The sequence below is a fragment of the Chenopodium quinoa genome, unplaced genomic scaffold, assembly GCF_001683475.1.
Source record: "Chenopodium quinoa cultivar QQ74 unplaced genomic scaffold, ASM168347v1, whole genome shotgun sequence".
NCBI classification, from domain to species: domain Eukaryota; kingdom Viridiplantae; phylum Streptophyta; class Magnoliopsida; order Caryophyllales; family Amaranthaceae; genus Chenopodium; species Chenopodium quinoa.
The window spans coordinates 938,681-957,726 of NW_018744420.1; the positions used below are offsets into that span (position 1 = coordinate 938,681).

The 19,046-nt window shown below is 31.7% G+C and overlaps 1 protein-coding gene across 2 annotated transcripts; it reads right to left on the minus strand.

Annotated features, from left to right (window-relative positions):
• Positions 1-557: 557 nt before the first annotated feature.
• Positions 558-12,205, minus strand: LOC110696942. Of its 2 annotated transcripts, none has more exons than XM_021874280.1 (10): positions 11,802-12,205; positions 9,405-9,482; positions 4,573-4,861; positions 4,264-4,486; positions 2,941-3,176; positions 2,628-2,831; positions 2,463-2,555; positions 2,265-2,375; positions 1,655-2,181; positions 558-795 (listed from the first exon to the last, which is right to left on the minus strand). In XM_021874280.1, exons 6-9 carry the CDS (start codon positions 2,790-2,792, stop codon positions 1,804-1,806), a joined length of 747 nt encoding a protein of 248 aa, XP_021729972.1. In that variant the 5' UTR covers positions 2,793-2,831; positions 2,941-3,176; positions 4,264-4,486; positions 4,573-4,861; positions 9,405-9,482; positions 11,802-12,205; the 3' UTR covers positions 558-795; positions 1,655-1,803. The 2 variants fall into 2 exon arrangements, with proteins under 2 accessions (XP_021729972.1, XP_021729971.1); XM_021874279.1 differs by having other exon boundaries at positions 4,264-4,489.
• Between the last annotated feature and the right edge of the window lie 6,841 nt (positions 12,206-19,046).

Sequence of the window (19,046 nt, forward strand, 5' to 3'; positions counted from 1 at the left end):
CTTGCTCATCTTTTTTTCCAAATGGTACAATCCTTTTTAAAATGACCGGGTTTTCCACAAACCAAACAAGTACGTGATTTTCACTACTAGAAAAAAGACTTATGGCAACGACAATAATCTGTTACCATATGTCTTATTAATGTTGCCATATGCATATAGCAACGGATTATAAACCGTTACCAAAAGGTATCGTTGCTAAAACTCTTTGGCAATAGCTTTCATGCATTAGGCAACATTTATTGTATAAATAATTATGGCAGCGCTTTTCTTAGGTAGCACTTTTTAACTTATGCCAACACTTATTCAACAACTTTAGGTAACATTTTCAAAGTTAAAGCAACAATTTTCGCTAATTTTAAGCAACACTTATTAGCTTGATACTAGTTGACGTTTAAAATTAAGGCAACACTTTATTTTGTTTATGGCAATGCTTCCAATTGAAACTAAGGCGACACTTTTAAACCTGTTAATGGCAACGCTTTTAATTGGCATTAAAGCAATAGATTTGATAATGCATATAATAAGTGACTTGCTTAAATAGCATATGATCGATAAACTTTCGCTTAGAAATAAGTTCTCCATAAAAAGTTATACGTAGTTAATTCAAATCCATTCTAAATGATAAGCTAAATATTTATTACAAACAAAAACATTCAATCTAAATATTTCATACATTAAACTAATTAATAAAAATTCCAAAACCAAATTCAAAAACCAATTTAATATTTTTGCTCAAAGTCCAATAGATCTTTAGATGTTTGATGGAGCTCTTCATACTTGGATATATATAGTATCCTGCAAAACAACAACAACAACAACAACAACAACAACAACAACAACAATAATAATAATAATAATAATAATAATAAGACTCTTATATTCAGTAAAAAAAATTAAATCTCAAATGAATTATTTATGGAACATTATTATCAAAACACTAGAAATTACGATTGTAGTGAGTAAATAATGAAAATAAAAAAATATTTCATCTAAAAAAGGCAAGAAGCAGGTACCGTAGCAACATCACAAGAGTATGAGGAAGTAACATCAAAGGATCATAAATTTGTGTAATCATAGAGACTACATTATCAAAACACTAGAACAATTTGGCTAAGCTAGCATCATAAATTTTGATGCCTAGTTTCGAGAAGAGGAAAGAGATTGAGTTTTCTAATCTTATACTTTTCTAAGCAATAATGCCAGTAAGCACATATTTATAACACAAAACTCAAGTTTCTAAATTATCCATTATACCATACAAAGTAGTACTTGAACAATACTGAACAAATCTGTAAATCACTGGCATGCATATATGAGCTTCTTAACACCCTGCAAATTAAAACATTTAATATCACGGTCATAAATTCCTGGTTATTCAATTCTGAGGCCTTTTTTAGCGTATGCACACACATAAAAATATATAATTCAAAACACCTAAGTATGATCTTTGGTTTGACATCCAACTCGGCAACCAAAGACCTTTTAAGTTAACTAGTATAGATGCCCAACAATCACGCTGCTTATTTGTAGTTTGTTTACTTTGTTTAGAACTTCAGATCATATAATACACCATTTCAAATTCTTTGATCACATGTAACAATGTAAAAATAGAAAAAGAGAAAGGGAAGATAACATCTAAAATGGAATAACATACCTGTTCATAATCTTAAATAATATAGTTTATGGATCATTTGAAGTTGTTGAAACGATAACTTTTGCAATAATTTCTGGAGTTAAGATAGGATCCTTTTGGCGTAGTTGTGCAAGTGCTGATATTACTGCATCTAGAGTTATATTTCCTTGCTAATTTTCAATATCCATGCGTATCTCTTGAAGTTTTAAGGTCTCAGATTCAAGCTCCTTCGTTTTCCTCTCTATTTCAGCTTCTTGTGCAGCAACTTGTGCAGCATGAACTTCTTTTTCCTTGGCAAATTCTTCAATTTCAGCATTTATATCCTTTTGAACATCAGCAGTTATAGCACTCTTAATATACTCCATGACCTCTTCTGGTAGAATCAAAGAGGTACCAGATCCTTTATCTTTTCGCTTCTTACGAGTGGCACCAAGTCCTTGTAATAATTTTGTACCTCGACGTGCATTTCCCATAACTTCATCAAATGGGTCCTTAACAGATTTACCACTCTGATCATCTTGATTCGCTTCCAATTCCCTCATTGCTTGCTGTAACAATTATTAAAATAGGTGACAAAGTATACGATAAATTTATTCATTAAATAAATTAATGGGAATGATATGGTATTTACTATCTTTTGTTTTGTATCATCATAAGGTCGATCATAAGTTCTTCCCTCCTTTCGTCGTCGAGTCTCTTCAAACATTTTTCTTTTTGATGGTGCCACACCATCTTTTCGTAGCTAAGAAATAAACATAAATAAATATATAAACAGTATAGTATCCATGAAATCAAAAAAATCGTAATATATATGGAATGTATTTCGCACCAACTGCTCATGTTTCATGGCAAAAGAAACGGGACCATTTGTATGTATGTTATCTTGTTCACGCCGATTTTCAGAATTTTGCAAACTGGTTTTCTACATAAAACAAAAATGGATAAGCATAAAAGTCAAGACAAATTTATTGAGTTCCTAATTGTTCAATTATACCTTTGCTATTGGTGTCCCCCAATAAGCTAAAAGTGTTTTGTAATGTGCTTCAAGCACTCTTTTAGGAGGATGCTTCAATCTCTCTTCATAAGTATCATACATATAATAATGATCTCTTTTGAGGCGACATTTGAATCCTCTCCATGATTGATCAAGAGTCTCCATTACCCAATCCTTAGCCTCAACTGGAAGGATGTACTCGCTCTAAAATAATGGTTAGGTTTTTGTTATAAAATACAACATTAAAACACATATAAAAGTAAACACATGTTGTATACTCAAAATAGTACAAATGAAAGAAAATAACACTTACATTCACAAATTCCCAGATTTTCTCTTTGTTTGGAACTTGTTTCTAATTTGTGTATGTCAAGTGAGCCCAACTGTAATCATGAGCAATAGTTCCTAAGAATCTAGTTAGTTCTTTCCTTGCCTTTTCAGGCCCGATAGCTTGTCCTTTGTCATTACAGTAGATAGCTACGCGATCTTCCCATTTGCGAGCATGGACATCAAACAAATTTGTTGGACCTCGCCCTTTCTTCTTAGGAACTTTTATCCAAGTAAAAACAAAAGAATAAATTCAAAAGAAATAACAAATTTTAAATAGACATAATTTTTTGGGGTATCACAAACTCTTGATACAACTTCATATTTTTTATATGCTTATGGAGGTGTCTTACTGCCTATACCAAGGGTCTAAATCCTGGCCATACAACAGACAACATTGTAAAGGTTCTTGGGTATTTGCAACCATGATAGTAAGCCACAACAGCCACAAACCATCAGCACAACCATAAGAAATGCAAGAAAGGGTTGAAGAAATAAGGAAAGTCGCAAACATAAAAGAGGGTGAGAACTCTGCAGAATTTGCAACCAATTTAAGTGAAGACTTACTAAACAAAATGCAATATATACACGCAACATTGACATAAACACTCAGACCCTATCCAGCAGCTCCAGTGGTATTTATACTGACAATCAGATAATTGTCACTCGTTCACATATAATTATACAATCCCTTTTATAGAAAGAAATATAAAAAAAGGGGGAGTTTTTCAAGTGATACACTCAATGATAGTAAGCCACAACAACCACAAACCATCAGCACAACCATAAGAAATGCAAGAAAGGGTTGAAGAAATAAGGAAAGTCGTAGACATAAAAGAGGGTGAGAACTCTGCAGAATTTGCAACCAATTTAAGTGAAGACTTACTAAACAAAATGCAGTATCTACACGCAACATTGACATATCAGACCCTATCCAGCAGTTCCAGTAGTATTTATACTAACAATCAGATAATTGTCACTCATTCACATATAATTATACAATCCTTTTTACAAAGGATGAACATCCATTGAACCATCTACAATCCAACTTGAAGCTATCAAAAGTACAGGCAGGTAAATGAAAATTGCAGTTCATTATAATCAGCTAGCAAGAAGTGTGGACCTTTGCATTAAACTCATCATCAATAAGTATATTCGCTGCCTTGATATCTTGGTGAATGATTTTTGGATAACCGGTTTTAGAAGCAGATTATAGAAAGTTGTCTAACCTTGGATTGAATAACTAAAAAGTTTACAAGACCATAAGATTTTTCAAGATTTTTAAAGGGGTGGAGTATTAAAGACAAACCTTGTGCGGAGACAGATTCTCCTCGGCTTTCTAGTGGAACAATGGTCGAAAGCAGACGCTTAGATATTTGTCAATCTTGCTCCAATTGCTGTACATCTTGCTCTATTTGTCGTACTTCAGCCGGATCCATTTGATTTTGAGCAACAAGGAAATCGTCCATTGCCATAGATGGGCACAATGGCTGCTTCTTACTCTTCCTAGGTGGTTGCTCTCTAGTTCTTGCCTTCTAGAATCCGATCATTAAGGTAATCAGTATAAAAACATGATCCCAAGAAGAAAAAAAAATAATGAAAAAAAGGAAAAAGAAACCTTCTTAGGTATAGAGGTTGTTGCTTCTCGAGACATCTCAAACTCCTCATCAAGGTCACAATTTTCTTCATCAGGCACATAGTCTTGATCATCTACGTTAGAATTCACATTCTCCTTTCCTTTTGCAAAGTTCTTATTTTTTTCTAACAGTTGTTGAGCAATCTTATCGAGCCCTAATTCTCTATACTTCTGGGCATTTCTTTCTATAGTCATGGACCTTACTTTCTCATAAGGTGCTGGTATGGACTTCGAGGCAATTTCAGGCTTCTTACTTCCGTTCTTCGTCATTCTGCAAACAAATATTATAAACAGTTAGTGGGAAAAAAAAAGTTTAGACCTATCAAACAGCACTTACAACAAATAGTCAGACATATTTTTTTTCAAATATAACACATACTTAATACTAATATATTCAGGTTTTGGGATACTTAAGCTTTGGGAAAAAATTAGAAAAGGCTAATATATTTACTAAGGAAGAAGATAATTATGAGGAAGTCCAAAGATGATTAATAAGTACTACTAAAAAAGGCAAATCAAATGTTCAAACAGCAAGTCAAATACATAAAACAGAGTGTAATATAATAAAATCGATTTTTTTTAAAATAAATACAATTGCTCAAGATTCATAATAATCTTATGGCTCATGAGCTGGAATATCATCAGTTGCATCCATCCAATCCCAATATGTATCATCATAGTCAATGTCATCTTCAAGGTTATTAACATCCTCAGAGTCTGATAAATCATTTATGTTCACAGCACGCACTTCACCACCACCAGCTCCTACATGAATATGATTAGCATCGAAAGAAGGCATGTTATTAGAACTAGAATCAATAGGCTCCTCCCAATATGTTTCCTCGTTCAGTGCTTCCTCAAAGTCAAAAAGGTCTCTTGGAACCCTTTTCATGACGTATTGAATATCTTTTTCTAATGGATCTTGGGAATAGTATACTTGATGAACTTGAGAAGCCAATACAAATGGATCATCTTTGGAACATTTCTTCTTGAAATTGAAATATGTAAGCCCAAACTCATCAATATCACCAAGAAACCAATCGCACTTAAATAACACAACGCTGAATTAAGACCAAAAGTCTAACTCAAAAATTTCTTCTATTACACCATAGTAGGTAACATCTCCGTCGACGGGATTTCGATCCCTTGAACTGGCAAAACTTGAAGTCAAAGTTGTCAAAGTCACTCCACTATTTTGAGTCTTTAATTGTGAATCACGTTCTCTAGTGTAAAACCTATAACCATTGATAAAATACCCACTATACCTCTTGGCCTTAGGATTAGGACCCTTAGCTAACCAAAAAAGTTCTCCATTAACCTGCTCCCTTTGTACTTTTTCAAAAAACCAATCAATAAAATCTTTACTATGACTTTGTGCACTATCCCATCTACGCTTTCAACCTTGGCTATTCACCCAAATCTGATGTTCTCTGAATTATAAAAGAAAAAATATCATTATTTTTATTAGATTAAAATTATAAAAACTGAAAATATATTAAAAGAAAAAAACTCTTATTTGATGTATGTTTCAACTGTTGCATTGTCGCAATTGAATACAATATATCTATGAGCCTGTTCAGACTTTGGAAATCTAATGTAAATCATTTCCTTTTCTCTTCCTTTTCCCTCCAATAGGATGTCCTACTTTAGGAAACAAAAATAATTCATCATCATGCTGATTCAAGGAAAAATTCCTAACACATCTTCTATCTAGTCTAGTGTTTACACCTTCACGCAAATATCGAGAAATAAATGTCCAGCACTCTTCCATCATATACCCTTCTGCTATACTTCCTTCGGGATTACTCCTATTTCGAACATAGGACTTCAGCTAACTACCTCTCAACAAAGTACATCCATCGGTATTGCACAGGTCCACCAAATTTGATTTCCTCTACTAAATGAACAGGTAGATGAATCATAACATCAAAGAATGCAAGACGGAATATCATTTCAAATTGACAAAGTATATCGACAACTTCAGATGCTAATCTATCTAATTCTTCAAGATCAACAATTTTACTACATATACCATGAAAAAAGTTCCCCAATCTAGTCAAAGGTTTTTGCAACATTTTTGGCAATGTCTTCCTGACAGCAACTTGAAGCAAGTGATGCAATACGACGTGTGCATCATGACTTTTGTAGCCAGAAAAATTCCTTTCTTTAACATGCACACACCTCCCGATATTTGATGCATACCCATAAGGTAACTTTGTTTCCTTAAGAACTTTGAGAAACAAATCCTTCTTTGCATTACTCATAGAATAAGGTGCTGGTGGAAATAGCATGTGGCTGCTATCTTCAGATGGAGAAGGATGGAGGTGTGGTTTTATGCCAAGATCCAACAAATCCAAACGTGCCTTATTATGGTCTCTAGTCTTTCCTGGAATGTCTAACAAAGTGCCAACAATATTGTCGAAGACATTTTTCTCGATATGCATGACATCTAAATTATGACGATATTTAATATTAGACCAATAAGACAGTTGAAGAAAGCATGATTTCTTTTTCCATGGACCTTTACCACCTCCACCTTTACTTTTCTTCCCAAAATCATTTTCAAAGTTCTCTAATTCATTCATCAAATCAATCCCTGATAACGGAGAAGGTGAAACTATCCTCTACTTCTTCATTGAATGAATTTGTATCTTTCCGCCAAGGATGATCCATATCAAGATGCCTTCGAATATCCATGTAACAATTCTTTTTGCTATGATGCAAGTATTTAGGTTTCACATCATGGTTACAATTAGGACATGCATAATTTCCTTTAGTTGACCATCCAGACAACATGGCGTAGGCTGGAAAGTCATTTATCGTCCTCATTAATGCAGCATGCAATTGAAATGATTGTTTTTTAAATGCATCATAAGTCTCAACCCCAAATTCCCATAATTCCTTCAATTCGTCAATTAGTGGTTGTAAAAAAACATCTATGTCATTTCCAGGAGACTTAGGGCCAGGAATTAACAAAGACAACATAAAATATTCCGATTTCATAGAAAGCCAAGGTGGAAGGTTGTAATTTATCAACACAACAGGCCATGTGTTGTGAGCAACACTCATAGTTCGAAATGGATTGAATCCATCACTAGCCAGAGCTAAACGTACATTTCGTGCTTCATTTTTAAAGGCGAGATATGATGAATCAAAGTCCTTCCAAGATTGGGCATCTGCCGGATGTCTAATTTTGTCATCTTTTATTCGGCCTTTATCATGCCAAACCATTAATTCGGCTGTTTTGGAACACATGAATAGTCTTTGCAATCTAGGTATCAAAGGAAAATGCCTTAAATCTTTTGTAGAAACATTGTTAGACTTCCACCTAGATGTACCACACTTTGGACAAACATCCGCTCCTTCAAATTCATTCCTATAAAGAATACAATCATTGGGACAAGCATGGATTTTTTTATAATCAAGACCCAAATTCTTCACTATATTCCTAGATTCATTAAATGATTTAGGAAGTTCGGCCATTGGAAATGCCTCTCTTAATAACTCTAAAAGATCATCAAAGGCTACATTGCTCAAGCCATTAAGGCACTTAAAGAGAAACAAACGAATTATAAAAGACAATTTTTAGAAAGTTTTACAGCCTGGATAGAGCTCTTTCTTTCCTTCTTCCACCAAATGAAAAAACTTTCTAGCCTCCTCATTTGGCTCACTTTCAACCTCATGATCTCTATTTAGACCTTCACCCACATCTCTAAAAGTATCATGTAGTAAGCCATTGATATCATCATTTGTACTTTGATTATTTACTTCATGCATAGTTTGCCTATCATTATTTGTAGAAGAAAATCTCTCCCTTTGCAAGACCCACTCCTTGAATCCCTTCACAAACCCATTAACAATCAAATGATCATAAACGTCATCCCTAGAATGGCAAAAGTGCCTCGAACACGTTTTACAAGGGCAAAATATTTGATCTCTAATGGCGTCCTTGGCAAAATAATCATCAAGAAAAATATTCAAAGCAACTTTAAAGTCCTCCGAACTTCTAGGATAGTTCATCCAATTTTGATCCATAACTTAATATATGCCAATTCCTAAATTACACAAACAACTAAATTTAGAGATCATCTATATTATGAAATGAAAGAATAGATTTGATAGATATTAATTGGAAAAATATACAGTACTAAAGCTGAAAATAGAAATCTGAAGCAAATACATATAAAGATCATCTATGATATCTAAACACGTACACATATTAGTTATAAACCAAAATCTAGTACATATAAGTTTATGATTATTAAGATCAAAAGTCATATATAAGAAGAGAATAATTAGTTTTACTCACTAACTAGACTGAAAATTATAAAGTGTTTAGATAAAACTTCAAATAAGAAACCACTAACTATGAAATAAAAGTTAGGTAGACATTATTCCATTAACTCATAAAAATTCCTGACTAATAAGAAATATGCTACTGGTCTATAAGGAACACTTACTTGGCATCAACTATCTCTAGCTAAAAACTATCTTTAGGTTCACATACGCTTAATCTCGTTAAAATATAAGATTGATAAAGTGAAATTATACTTTATAAAATCTTAATTATTATGTGTGGTTAGAGATACTCAGAACAGCATAATGGAAAGGAGGTAGTAATAAAGTGGGAACTTAAGGAATGTAAAACTAGAAACATAATAGAAAAAGAGAATTCAGATGCATATATAAATCACTGATTTTTACAGAAATGCTTTGATTATCAACAAGTAAATAATAACAGGTTTCATATGTACTGATGTACATGAGAGACATCAGCAAAATATTTTGTTTAATACTTCAAAGTAAAGGCAAACCTCTATTTGTGAAACCATGTCCTTTGTCACAGAAATTGTATCTCCTCCAAGGGGATATCCTACAACAATGATTGAATCCTGCCCATGAAAATGGCCACATCATAATTAGTTTGCAATAATCCAAAGGAAAAATAATTTGATAGATTATATTTCTTTACCATGCTTTTTAAGATGTTATTTCTAGATACTATCATAATTCTATTGACAGCAAGAAATACCAAATTTAAGTGGAACTATTAGAGCTCGCCAACATTTATAGCCATCCATTCAAATGGAAATTCAGACATTATATCTCAAATTCCTTAGACTATATTTCAAACTATTCCACATATTCTTGCTCATCAAGTATTTAATCCTTCTGTGTGAGTTGCTCAACCATTTACAACAAGGCTCAACAGTCAATGCAGAATTTTCACCAGATTATCTCATCATCTTATAATTATTTGTTTACACCACTACGGAGAGAGTACTTATTATAAGTGTAAATTAAACATGTAATCTATAGAGTACATTAAGACCTAATAATATCATTTTCATATATGAGAAGAGAAGCCATAAGACTGTAGTGGATAAGTCTCTGTAATTTATACTTGATGTTACAGGTTTCAGGCTTTGTGTAGCCAAAGTTGGTAATTTTGAAGTGAAGGCCATTGCACTAGGAAAGGTGCTAAGTGGTCAACACAATTTTCTTTTTTTAAAAAAGAAAAGATATAGATGCTGTGTCCTTAATTTTTTACTTCAATAGCTATGGAATATTTTCAACCAAATCTCAGAAGGTTGCTCCTCTGTAAGATGTTTCACTAATATCTCACTTATATCAGCGTATTTTAAACCAGCAGCATCCATAAGCCAAATAAGGAAGGCACACACCAAACAAACCCAAAAAACAACAAATCAGGGCACCCAGCTACCCATACAATGAGTACAAACAGCCCCCCTCCCTCTCTCTCACATCCATATAGTATTGCATAAGCCTGGCAGCAATACTACCTTGACTACCAACATCAGCCTTCCTCATCAAATGATCCCCTTGCTAACCTGCTTCTCCATTCTCCCTCTAATGCATCAACTTATTTAATTACAGCCTTTAAGACAATTAACATCAACTTATTCAATCACTCGTTCACTCGTATAAGACCCAGTTCTACTTTTTTTTTAAAAAAAACACTAAAAAAATCAGAAATTAGCAATTATAGGCAAGAAACTGACTAATGTTACTAATCTTTCCCATTTGGAAATTATAAGCAAGTTCACAATCTAGAGTATATAAATAACCAACATGTCTAACAATCCCAAAAAATTCTGTAAATTTATTCAAGTAATTTCTCTTTTGTTGATCTTATACTAACTAGCAACATGCAACTCACCAAGAAAACACATTAATTTACAGGAAAAAAAAATTCTACGGTAATTCATAATAAATCAATAAATTAAATTTAATTACATAAACTCTTATAATCAGATCATACAATTCCCCAATTTACAAAACCCTAAATCCCCTATTCAATAACCATTAAGGTGACCTCAGTGTATGACATTGTAAACTATGTTAGGCCACTGATAAGCTGTAATTTTTGTTTGACTTTGTTGAGAATTATGTACAGAAGTGAAAAACGAGCTACACTCTGCCAGAGATTGGACCTGTGATGAGGAACTAATTCACAACTGTTTGGAGCGCTTCCTATATGTTCATTATTATGATAGTTTAGAGTTTCTTGCTACGCTGAAGGTGATGAATGTCAATCTCTTCAACTGTCGGTCGCTAGATCTGCTTTAGAATGGCCATTTTGGCTAGACGAATATGAAGATTAGCTAATAGTCTTTTGTTCTCAATTATCTGACTAATATGCTAAAACTGAAAATTTATATATGTGCCATTTATAACAACTGCATCTGCCATTATTATCTTTTATCTGTTACTGAATTTATATCAATCTTGGAAGATTGGAATCATCATCTGATCAACTTCTCCATATGTTATTTCATTTTAGTTTGTCATTATAGATAATTGTTAGTTCATATTGGCATGGCCTTATCATCTGATATAGACATTGAGTTTGGTTCTTTTTATTGCTTTGTAGACATTAAATTATCAACTTCAGACCAAAAGAAAGAAGCTTTTGTTGATCTTATACTAACCAGCAACATGCAACTCACCAAGAAAACACATTAATTTACAGGAAAAAAAATTCTACGGTAATTCATAATAAATCTTTAAATTAAATTAAATTACATAAACTCTTATAATCAGATCATACAATTCCCCAATTTACAAAACCCTAAATCTCCTATATTCAATAACCATAAGTTCCAACTACATAATTGTGATATCAAAATCAAATTGGAGATAAGTTATACAAGAATATATCAATTTATACAACTAAATTACATACTAACCTTGTTCACTAGTCTTGAGAGCAAACGAATTTCGGTAAACTGTGATTCAAGCGCGCAATTTCAACTTGCCTGCAGAGAATTGTAATCGGACTATGATGACGAGATTGTAAATCAACCCAAATTTATGTGGGAAAATAAGAGAGGGATGATATAAGAATTGTTGGGGATGAGCAGAGGGAAGAAGGAAACAAAAAAAAATTGACAGCTTAATTGGGGATGAAAAGAGGGAAGAGGGAAACCGAAAGAATTGTTGGGGATGAACAGAGGAAAGAGGGTTTGTGAATTAGGAGAGGGTTTGTGAATTAGGAAACGAAAGAGGGAAACCAAAAAATTGACAGCTTAATTGAAAATTTTCATCTTCCCGGAATTTTCATGTACCAAAAAAATCCTTATTAGTTATTTTTATTTTCAATTAGAAATTATTTAATTAATTAATCCATTATAAATTATTAATATTAACTAGTATCGGTCACTTAGTTAAACCGTTGTCAAATAATATCTTTTACTTATTCATTAAAAGCGTTGCCATTTTTTTCTTTATAGCTATAGATTTTAAACGAAAATGGTTAGTTGTATCATTAAATTAAAAATTGTTGCCATATGTCTACTTATAGCAACACTAATAAAACTGTTGCAAAAATGTGTGTTGCTATAGCCTTCTTTTGTTGTAGTGCACGTAGATTATAATCCACAAATTAAATTATTTTAATGAAAAAAAATTAAGTAAAAATATAGGAAAAGATAAATTTATTAATTCAATTCTACGAGTATAAGAAATCCAAAAAAAATATACTATGAAATATTTAAATGATAAATGCTTATAATAAAGTTTGATACCTATCATTATAAGATAAATTTTGATAGTATTTATGATAAGAAATACAAATTGTTCGTTAATTATAATTAAATTAAAATTTGTGATACCTACCATTATAAATTGACACATCATACGACACAAACAAAATTCGTATCAATAAAAAACCCCCATCAAGCGAATTTTATGTTAGTAATTTTGTATTAAATTTTTGTCATCAATGTCCGGGCAATTTTTAGCTTAATTTTTAAAATCCTATGTTTAAATTAGTATTTCTAATTATTACTTACATTGTTTTAATTTGGGATACTCAACGATTATATGTTTATGTTTTATTTACTAAATGTTTTTTTACATGCAGATCTAACACATTATACGACACAAATAAATTTGTATCAATACAAAACCCCATCAAGCGAATTTTGTGTTAGTAATTTTGTGTTAGTTTTAGGTCATCAATGTCCGGGTAATTTTTATAATCTTATGTTTAAATTTATATTTGTAATTATTAGTTACATTGTATTTATTTAGGATACTTGACGATTATTTGTTTATGTAATGGCATATGATTAGATGTTGTATACTTAATATATGGACGGCTTTGGTTATTTGGAGATGATGAAAAAATTCCAATGCATAGATTTGATTTTATATCGCAACAATTTTCATTTATTGGTAAATATATTGATTTATTTTATATAAATGTAAAAATTTAATTTATATCAATTTCAGTTTGGCTAACATTTCACGGTTCAATTTATCAATTGATGTAGTAGGTTGGTTGTGGACGAGGTTGGTGATTCTATCGAAATAAAAGATATGGTAAAACAATGAATAATGATTTAGGATTTAAATTATTAAAAATTTATCATTTCACATTAAAGATTTTAAATAACAGAAAAAATATTATATTAACAATTTATTTATATTTAATAAATTCATTATAAATTATAGTAAAAAAAATAAATATTAAATACAATAAATTAAATAATTAAAAATCTTAGATGAAAAAACCGTGCATCGCATGGGCTTCATCTAGTTATATATATGGTGCACCTAGATTAGGTGGACCACATATCCACACCTATACTACGAATATTTTTAAAAAAATACATTTTGTAATAAAATATGAACACGTAAAAAAAATGAACATTTAGTAATAAAATATGAACATGTAATTAAAAAAAATGATCGTTTAGTAATAATAAAAAAAATGAATGCATCAAAAAAAATAGTATATTAAAAATGAATATGATTATGATATAACAATAGAATAGTTGGATCACACCCTATATTCCTATAAAAATAAACATTTAGTAATAAAATAAGAGCAAGCCCCAGTTTATAACCTAGATAAACAAGTATTTATCAAATGGCATTTTCGTAAATGAGTTGCATTGAAAATTGTGTTTTTTTATTAAAATATATATATATATATATATATATATATATATATTTACTGTTTATGGGCCACTATGACAAGTTGGATAGATTTAAAAAGTTAACACCGTTAACCCTCTGTTTGCTACTATTCATCATCTTCTTCCTCCTACCTTCTTCTTCATGTTCATCTTCTTTCTCTTGTTCATATATTTTCTTCCCACCCACCTTATTCTTCTCCCTTCAATCTCTGTCCACTTTCACCTTCTCTTTCAAGTCCGCTCGACTCCATTTTCGCCGGCTTTTCCGGCGAAATTAAACGAAAACCCTAATAACAAAAGGAGAAATTAATGGCATGGTTAACCCTAAAGGGTAGCTGAGCTTTCCTTCCTCCACTAAAATTGACTTCGCACCACCATTTCCAGCGGCAAACCTAAATAACAAAGTGAGAATAACGGGCATGGTTAACCCTAAAGGGTAGATAAGCTTTTCTCCCTCCATTGATTTCGACTTGTTCGACGTCATATATTAAAAAGATGTACTTTCCACCATTGAAATTGACGGTTAAAGGAGGAGAGAGAAAATCTGAAAATACCAAAAGGTTGAAAGAGGATAGAGAAAACAACAGTTAACCAAAGTTAGATGTAATTTACATATACACCCCTTGATAAACAATTGTTATAAACTTGTATTTTCTCATAAAATAATGAATACGTAAAAACAATGAACATTTAGTAATAAAAATTGAATACGGAAAAGAAATGAATATTTAGTATATTAAAAATGAACTTGATTATCATAATATCATTGAATAGTGGGATCATGTCCTATAAAATGAACATTTAGTACAAAAATGTGAACATGTAAAAAAGAAATGAGCATTTAGTAATAAAAAATTAACACTTCAAATAAAATAAAAAAATTGAACATTTAGTATATTAAAAATGAACATGATTATCATAACTAAATGCCGAGTATAATATATACACATGTCCATCTTTCCTACAATAGTGCTCATTTTGCAAAATTATATGTTCAAAACTTGAAATAAATAACAAAGGTTCATAATAGACTAATTGATTATTTAATTAATTGAGCATCAATCGTTGTTCATAATACGAAATTGACATGTGTAAGTTTATATATGAATCTAATAACTTTCTCACTTTTGAAAGTATTATACTCAGATTAGTTAGATACATAAACACAAAACAATGTAAAAAATCTATCAAACAAATTTCAAAGAGTAAGACATGTACTGTATGTTATATTGTTTAAAACTATTATGTTCATAATAAACTCAAGTTATGTTCATTTAAGAAAATTGAAAAAGCTGCGAGGTGGGATGCTAGATGTTGTAATGAATATGTTTGTTTAGGTCCTTTCCCTCAAAGTCTCTTAATTTTGGCAGATTTGAATCTCCTTTAATCTAATCTCTGCCGGTTTGATTTCAAAAAAAAAAAAAAAAAAAAAAAAAAAAAAAAAAAAAAAAATTGAAGGTTCAACTAAAAAATATTCAAATTTAATAAGACTAGCTTACTTATGTTACTAAATACACACAAAAAAAATCCACTTAAAAATGCAATCAATTTCATATCCTTTTCTTTATTTAAAAAATATCGCAGATTTCAATTGCTTAAAATCTGAACAATACTTGATAAGAATTCCATCTAATTAGAACGTAAGTAATGATTTTCATCAAATAAAAAAATAGATGAAGATTTAAACTTCACAGATTAGAGAGAGCAGCGAATACATTATTAAATCACTTTCTTACTTGTTCCATAATAGTTCTCTACTTTTTATTTATGTTGGATGAAATCAGTACTTCCACCATTTTTAGATGTTCATTTTTGCAGAATACACCAAGTTTCCTAACCCAACCAATAAATGACAAGAATTATTCTATATATAAAAAATAAAAAAAAAATAAAAAATAAAAGGGACAATGATTTGGATTTGTGTAAATGATGATAATTTATCTGATTTATGGAAGAGATTGGTATTGAATTATGTAGATTGGAAATAGCCGGAGAGATGAGAAACAGTGGAAGGGAAAGCAAAATAGTATAAGAAAAAGCGAAAAACAAAACAACGTCGTTTCAACCGAGTCCACCTTATAATTTGTGCCCATATGGAGATGATGGAAATTGATTTTAGCACATCCTTAATTGATTTTGGCACACCCCTATGTGAGAAGAGCATAGAAAACTGTGCTCTCACATTGAGGTGTGCCAAAATCAATTCCGATAAACCTTCTTCGTTGAGTATTTCTTTGGTTGTAGAGTTGTTATAACTTTTTCGTTCATATTTTGTTGTCAAAGAGGAGGGAGAAACTAGAATGATTTTTTTTTTTTTTGGTGTAACAAAGGAAGAGTGGAGAGGAGGGTGCTCTTGTCGGCGGTAGGATAGAGGGTTAGGGTATTTATTTTGTTTACATATTAAGACAAAGCTAATGAACGCCCCGACGTCAGATAAAAAAGCTAAAAGACCTGAGCCAGCCCCAGTTAATCTTTATGATTGATGAAATTCGTCAATCTAATAAATCATTGTAATATTGAAGAACAATACTATATGTCACTTCATAAGTGAAGATAACAGCTGATTTAACGACCGTTTTGCCGTTACTCCACCGACACCGCCATCAAAACTCCCTCCATTGAAAAGCTTCCTGCTTCTTCCTCCATTAAAGTTTCCACGACCTCGATCACCATTGAAGCTTCCCCGGCCGACATCAACACCATTGAAGCTTCCCCAATCGTCTCCACCCACCTTTCCCGATCTTAAATGAAAACCCTATGAATGAAGGGTGAAATTAAAGTGAAGGTCAACCCCAAAGGGTAAGGGCTTGGTGACCATGTCCTCCATTGAAGCTTCATCCCTCAATTGAGCTTGATTTTCGAAAATGATGAAAGAAGTGATGTCGGCGGCGAAAGGAGAGGAGCTAGCAAATGATAGTGATTGTGATGGTGGTTGTGGTGGTGAAGAAGTGAGGTCGAAAATTTTAGAATTAAAGCGCCATTGTCGAGTTAGAAGAAGTGAGGATGAAGAAAGTAGTAAAAAAGAGGATTGAGGAAAGAGGAATTGAAGGAATAAGCTAAAACTAATGGACATCCTTGTAAATTTACAAAAACTAGAGCATATCCGTGCTAAAGCACATAATATATTAATCATCAGTTATTGTTATTAATTTTTTTTCTCAAATTTGACATGAGGAGATCATTATATATTTAGGGGAAGTAATTGTGTTGATATAAAAAGTTAAGATTATAGATTTTTTTTTTGAAAAAAAAAGAAAATTAAAAATAGGAAAGTTAATACTACTTAGGATTTAAGGATTAGAGTTTGTAGGCTTGTCATTAAAAGTTGTAAATTTAACTGTGCAACTATATAATAGATATCCCAAATAACATATTTTACCCTTATGATTAACATATTTTGTCAATCATAAAATTAATTGTATTCCCTCAAAAGACCCTAACCCTCTATCTAAGGAGTACTTGTGTTTGACTTTAAAAACGAAGAAAGCCAAGTTTCTCTCCATGAGAAACATGGACAGGGTATAATCGTCAAGTTGAAAGTATATTAAGGGTATTTTGGGAAAGCCAATCTTAATGTTTTAAGTGGCCTTGGCTGTAATACCCTGGAAATTTCCTTCTTTTAAAATACTCAATTTTCTCTAAATAGAACCCTTTTTAGGAAATAACCAAAATATTACCGCCACCGTGATAACGGCTAAGACTAATTTTCAAAGTCACACAGCGGAAGTCTAAAAATTAAAATCAACTTTCAAAATAAAGCTTGAGTTCACAATCTCAAAACAAAAGTAGAATTAAAATTATTCACAAGTTAGAACCAATTCAAACATGACAAAAACAAACTTAAAAATAAACACAATAATGTTAGTCCATAAACAATAACCAATAATTCAAAACATAAAACTAAGAAAACATAATAAGTAAATCTCTGCACTCATTCCCTTCATGCTCTTCATGCTTCAAGTACCTGTCACTTTCTCTTTATTTCAACCCCTCTACTCACCATATAAATGGGTTATAGTAGGGCCAATCCAAAGGAAAGCCAATCACAAACACAAAAGTACGAATCAGCAAAAGTTGAGTACATATACACCACACTAACATGAATATCTTAGCATCAATAAAAATAATTACAACATGCTCGCCATACAATCACAAGTCAACTTACCTTTGACTCATAACTAGCAATATTAATTATTAAATAATAGCTTTGGATTACGCATCGAACGAGTTTCCTTCCAACTATCCCTTAATAATAAGGGGCCCCTCACTTGGGAGCTAACCAAGTGAGTACTAACTAGTGTCACGTTGTGACGGAATTCCAGCGCATAATATTAATAAAAGAAAGCACACACTACTACGAAAAAGGCTTAAGGAACCGTTGATAAGATACCATATAAAGCACTTAATTGGTTTCTTAGGTACATAAACCATATAACTAACATATATGGTTTCTTAGAAAATATATAAGAAACCACACTTCAATGAAAGATGGCGTGTTAGAAAATATTAATTAAAAATAATAATTTTATAAGAGAATGAGGACAAAGAAACCACGATTAAGAGAACAGTGGTCTCTTATAAGATGTTTTTTTTTTTAATCTATAATATTTTTTGTTAAAGAGCAGCTTTTTTTGTTTTTGTTTTTTTTTTATCAATTCTTTTACTTTTTAGATCTCTGACTTCCTTCCATTATCTCTTTCTCTCATAATCTTTATATCCTAAATTCCTAACTACAATATAAAAATAAAACCCTAATATATACAAAGAGTCACAATCCTCCGTTTACAACTCTCCATGCGTCAATCACCAAGCATAGACCATTGAATCGCCGCTCTGAGGTCGTCTTCTATCGCTACTCCGAAAGCGTCATCATCAACTATCCATACTCCGAGGTCATCATCTAGCGGTGCTTTAAGGTCTTGTAATTTGTTATATACACCCGGGTGTACTGTATATCCCGGGTCATTTGCTCATTTAATCAACAAATGAGCAAGTGTACCGTATACCCCG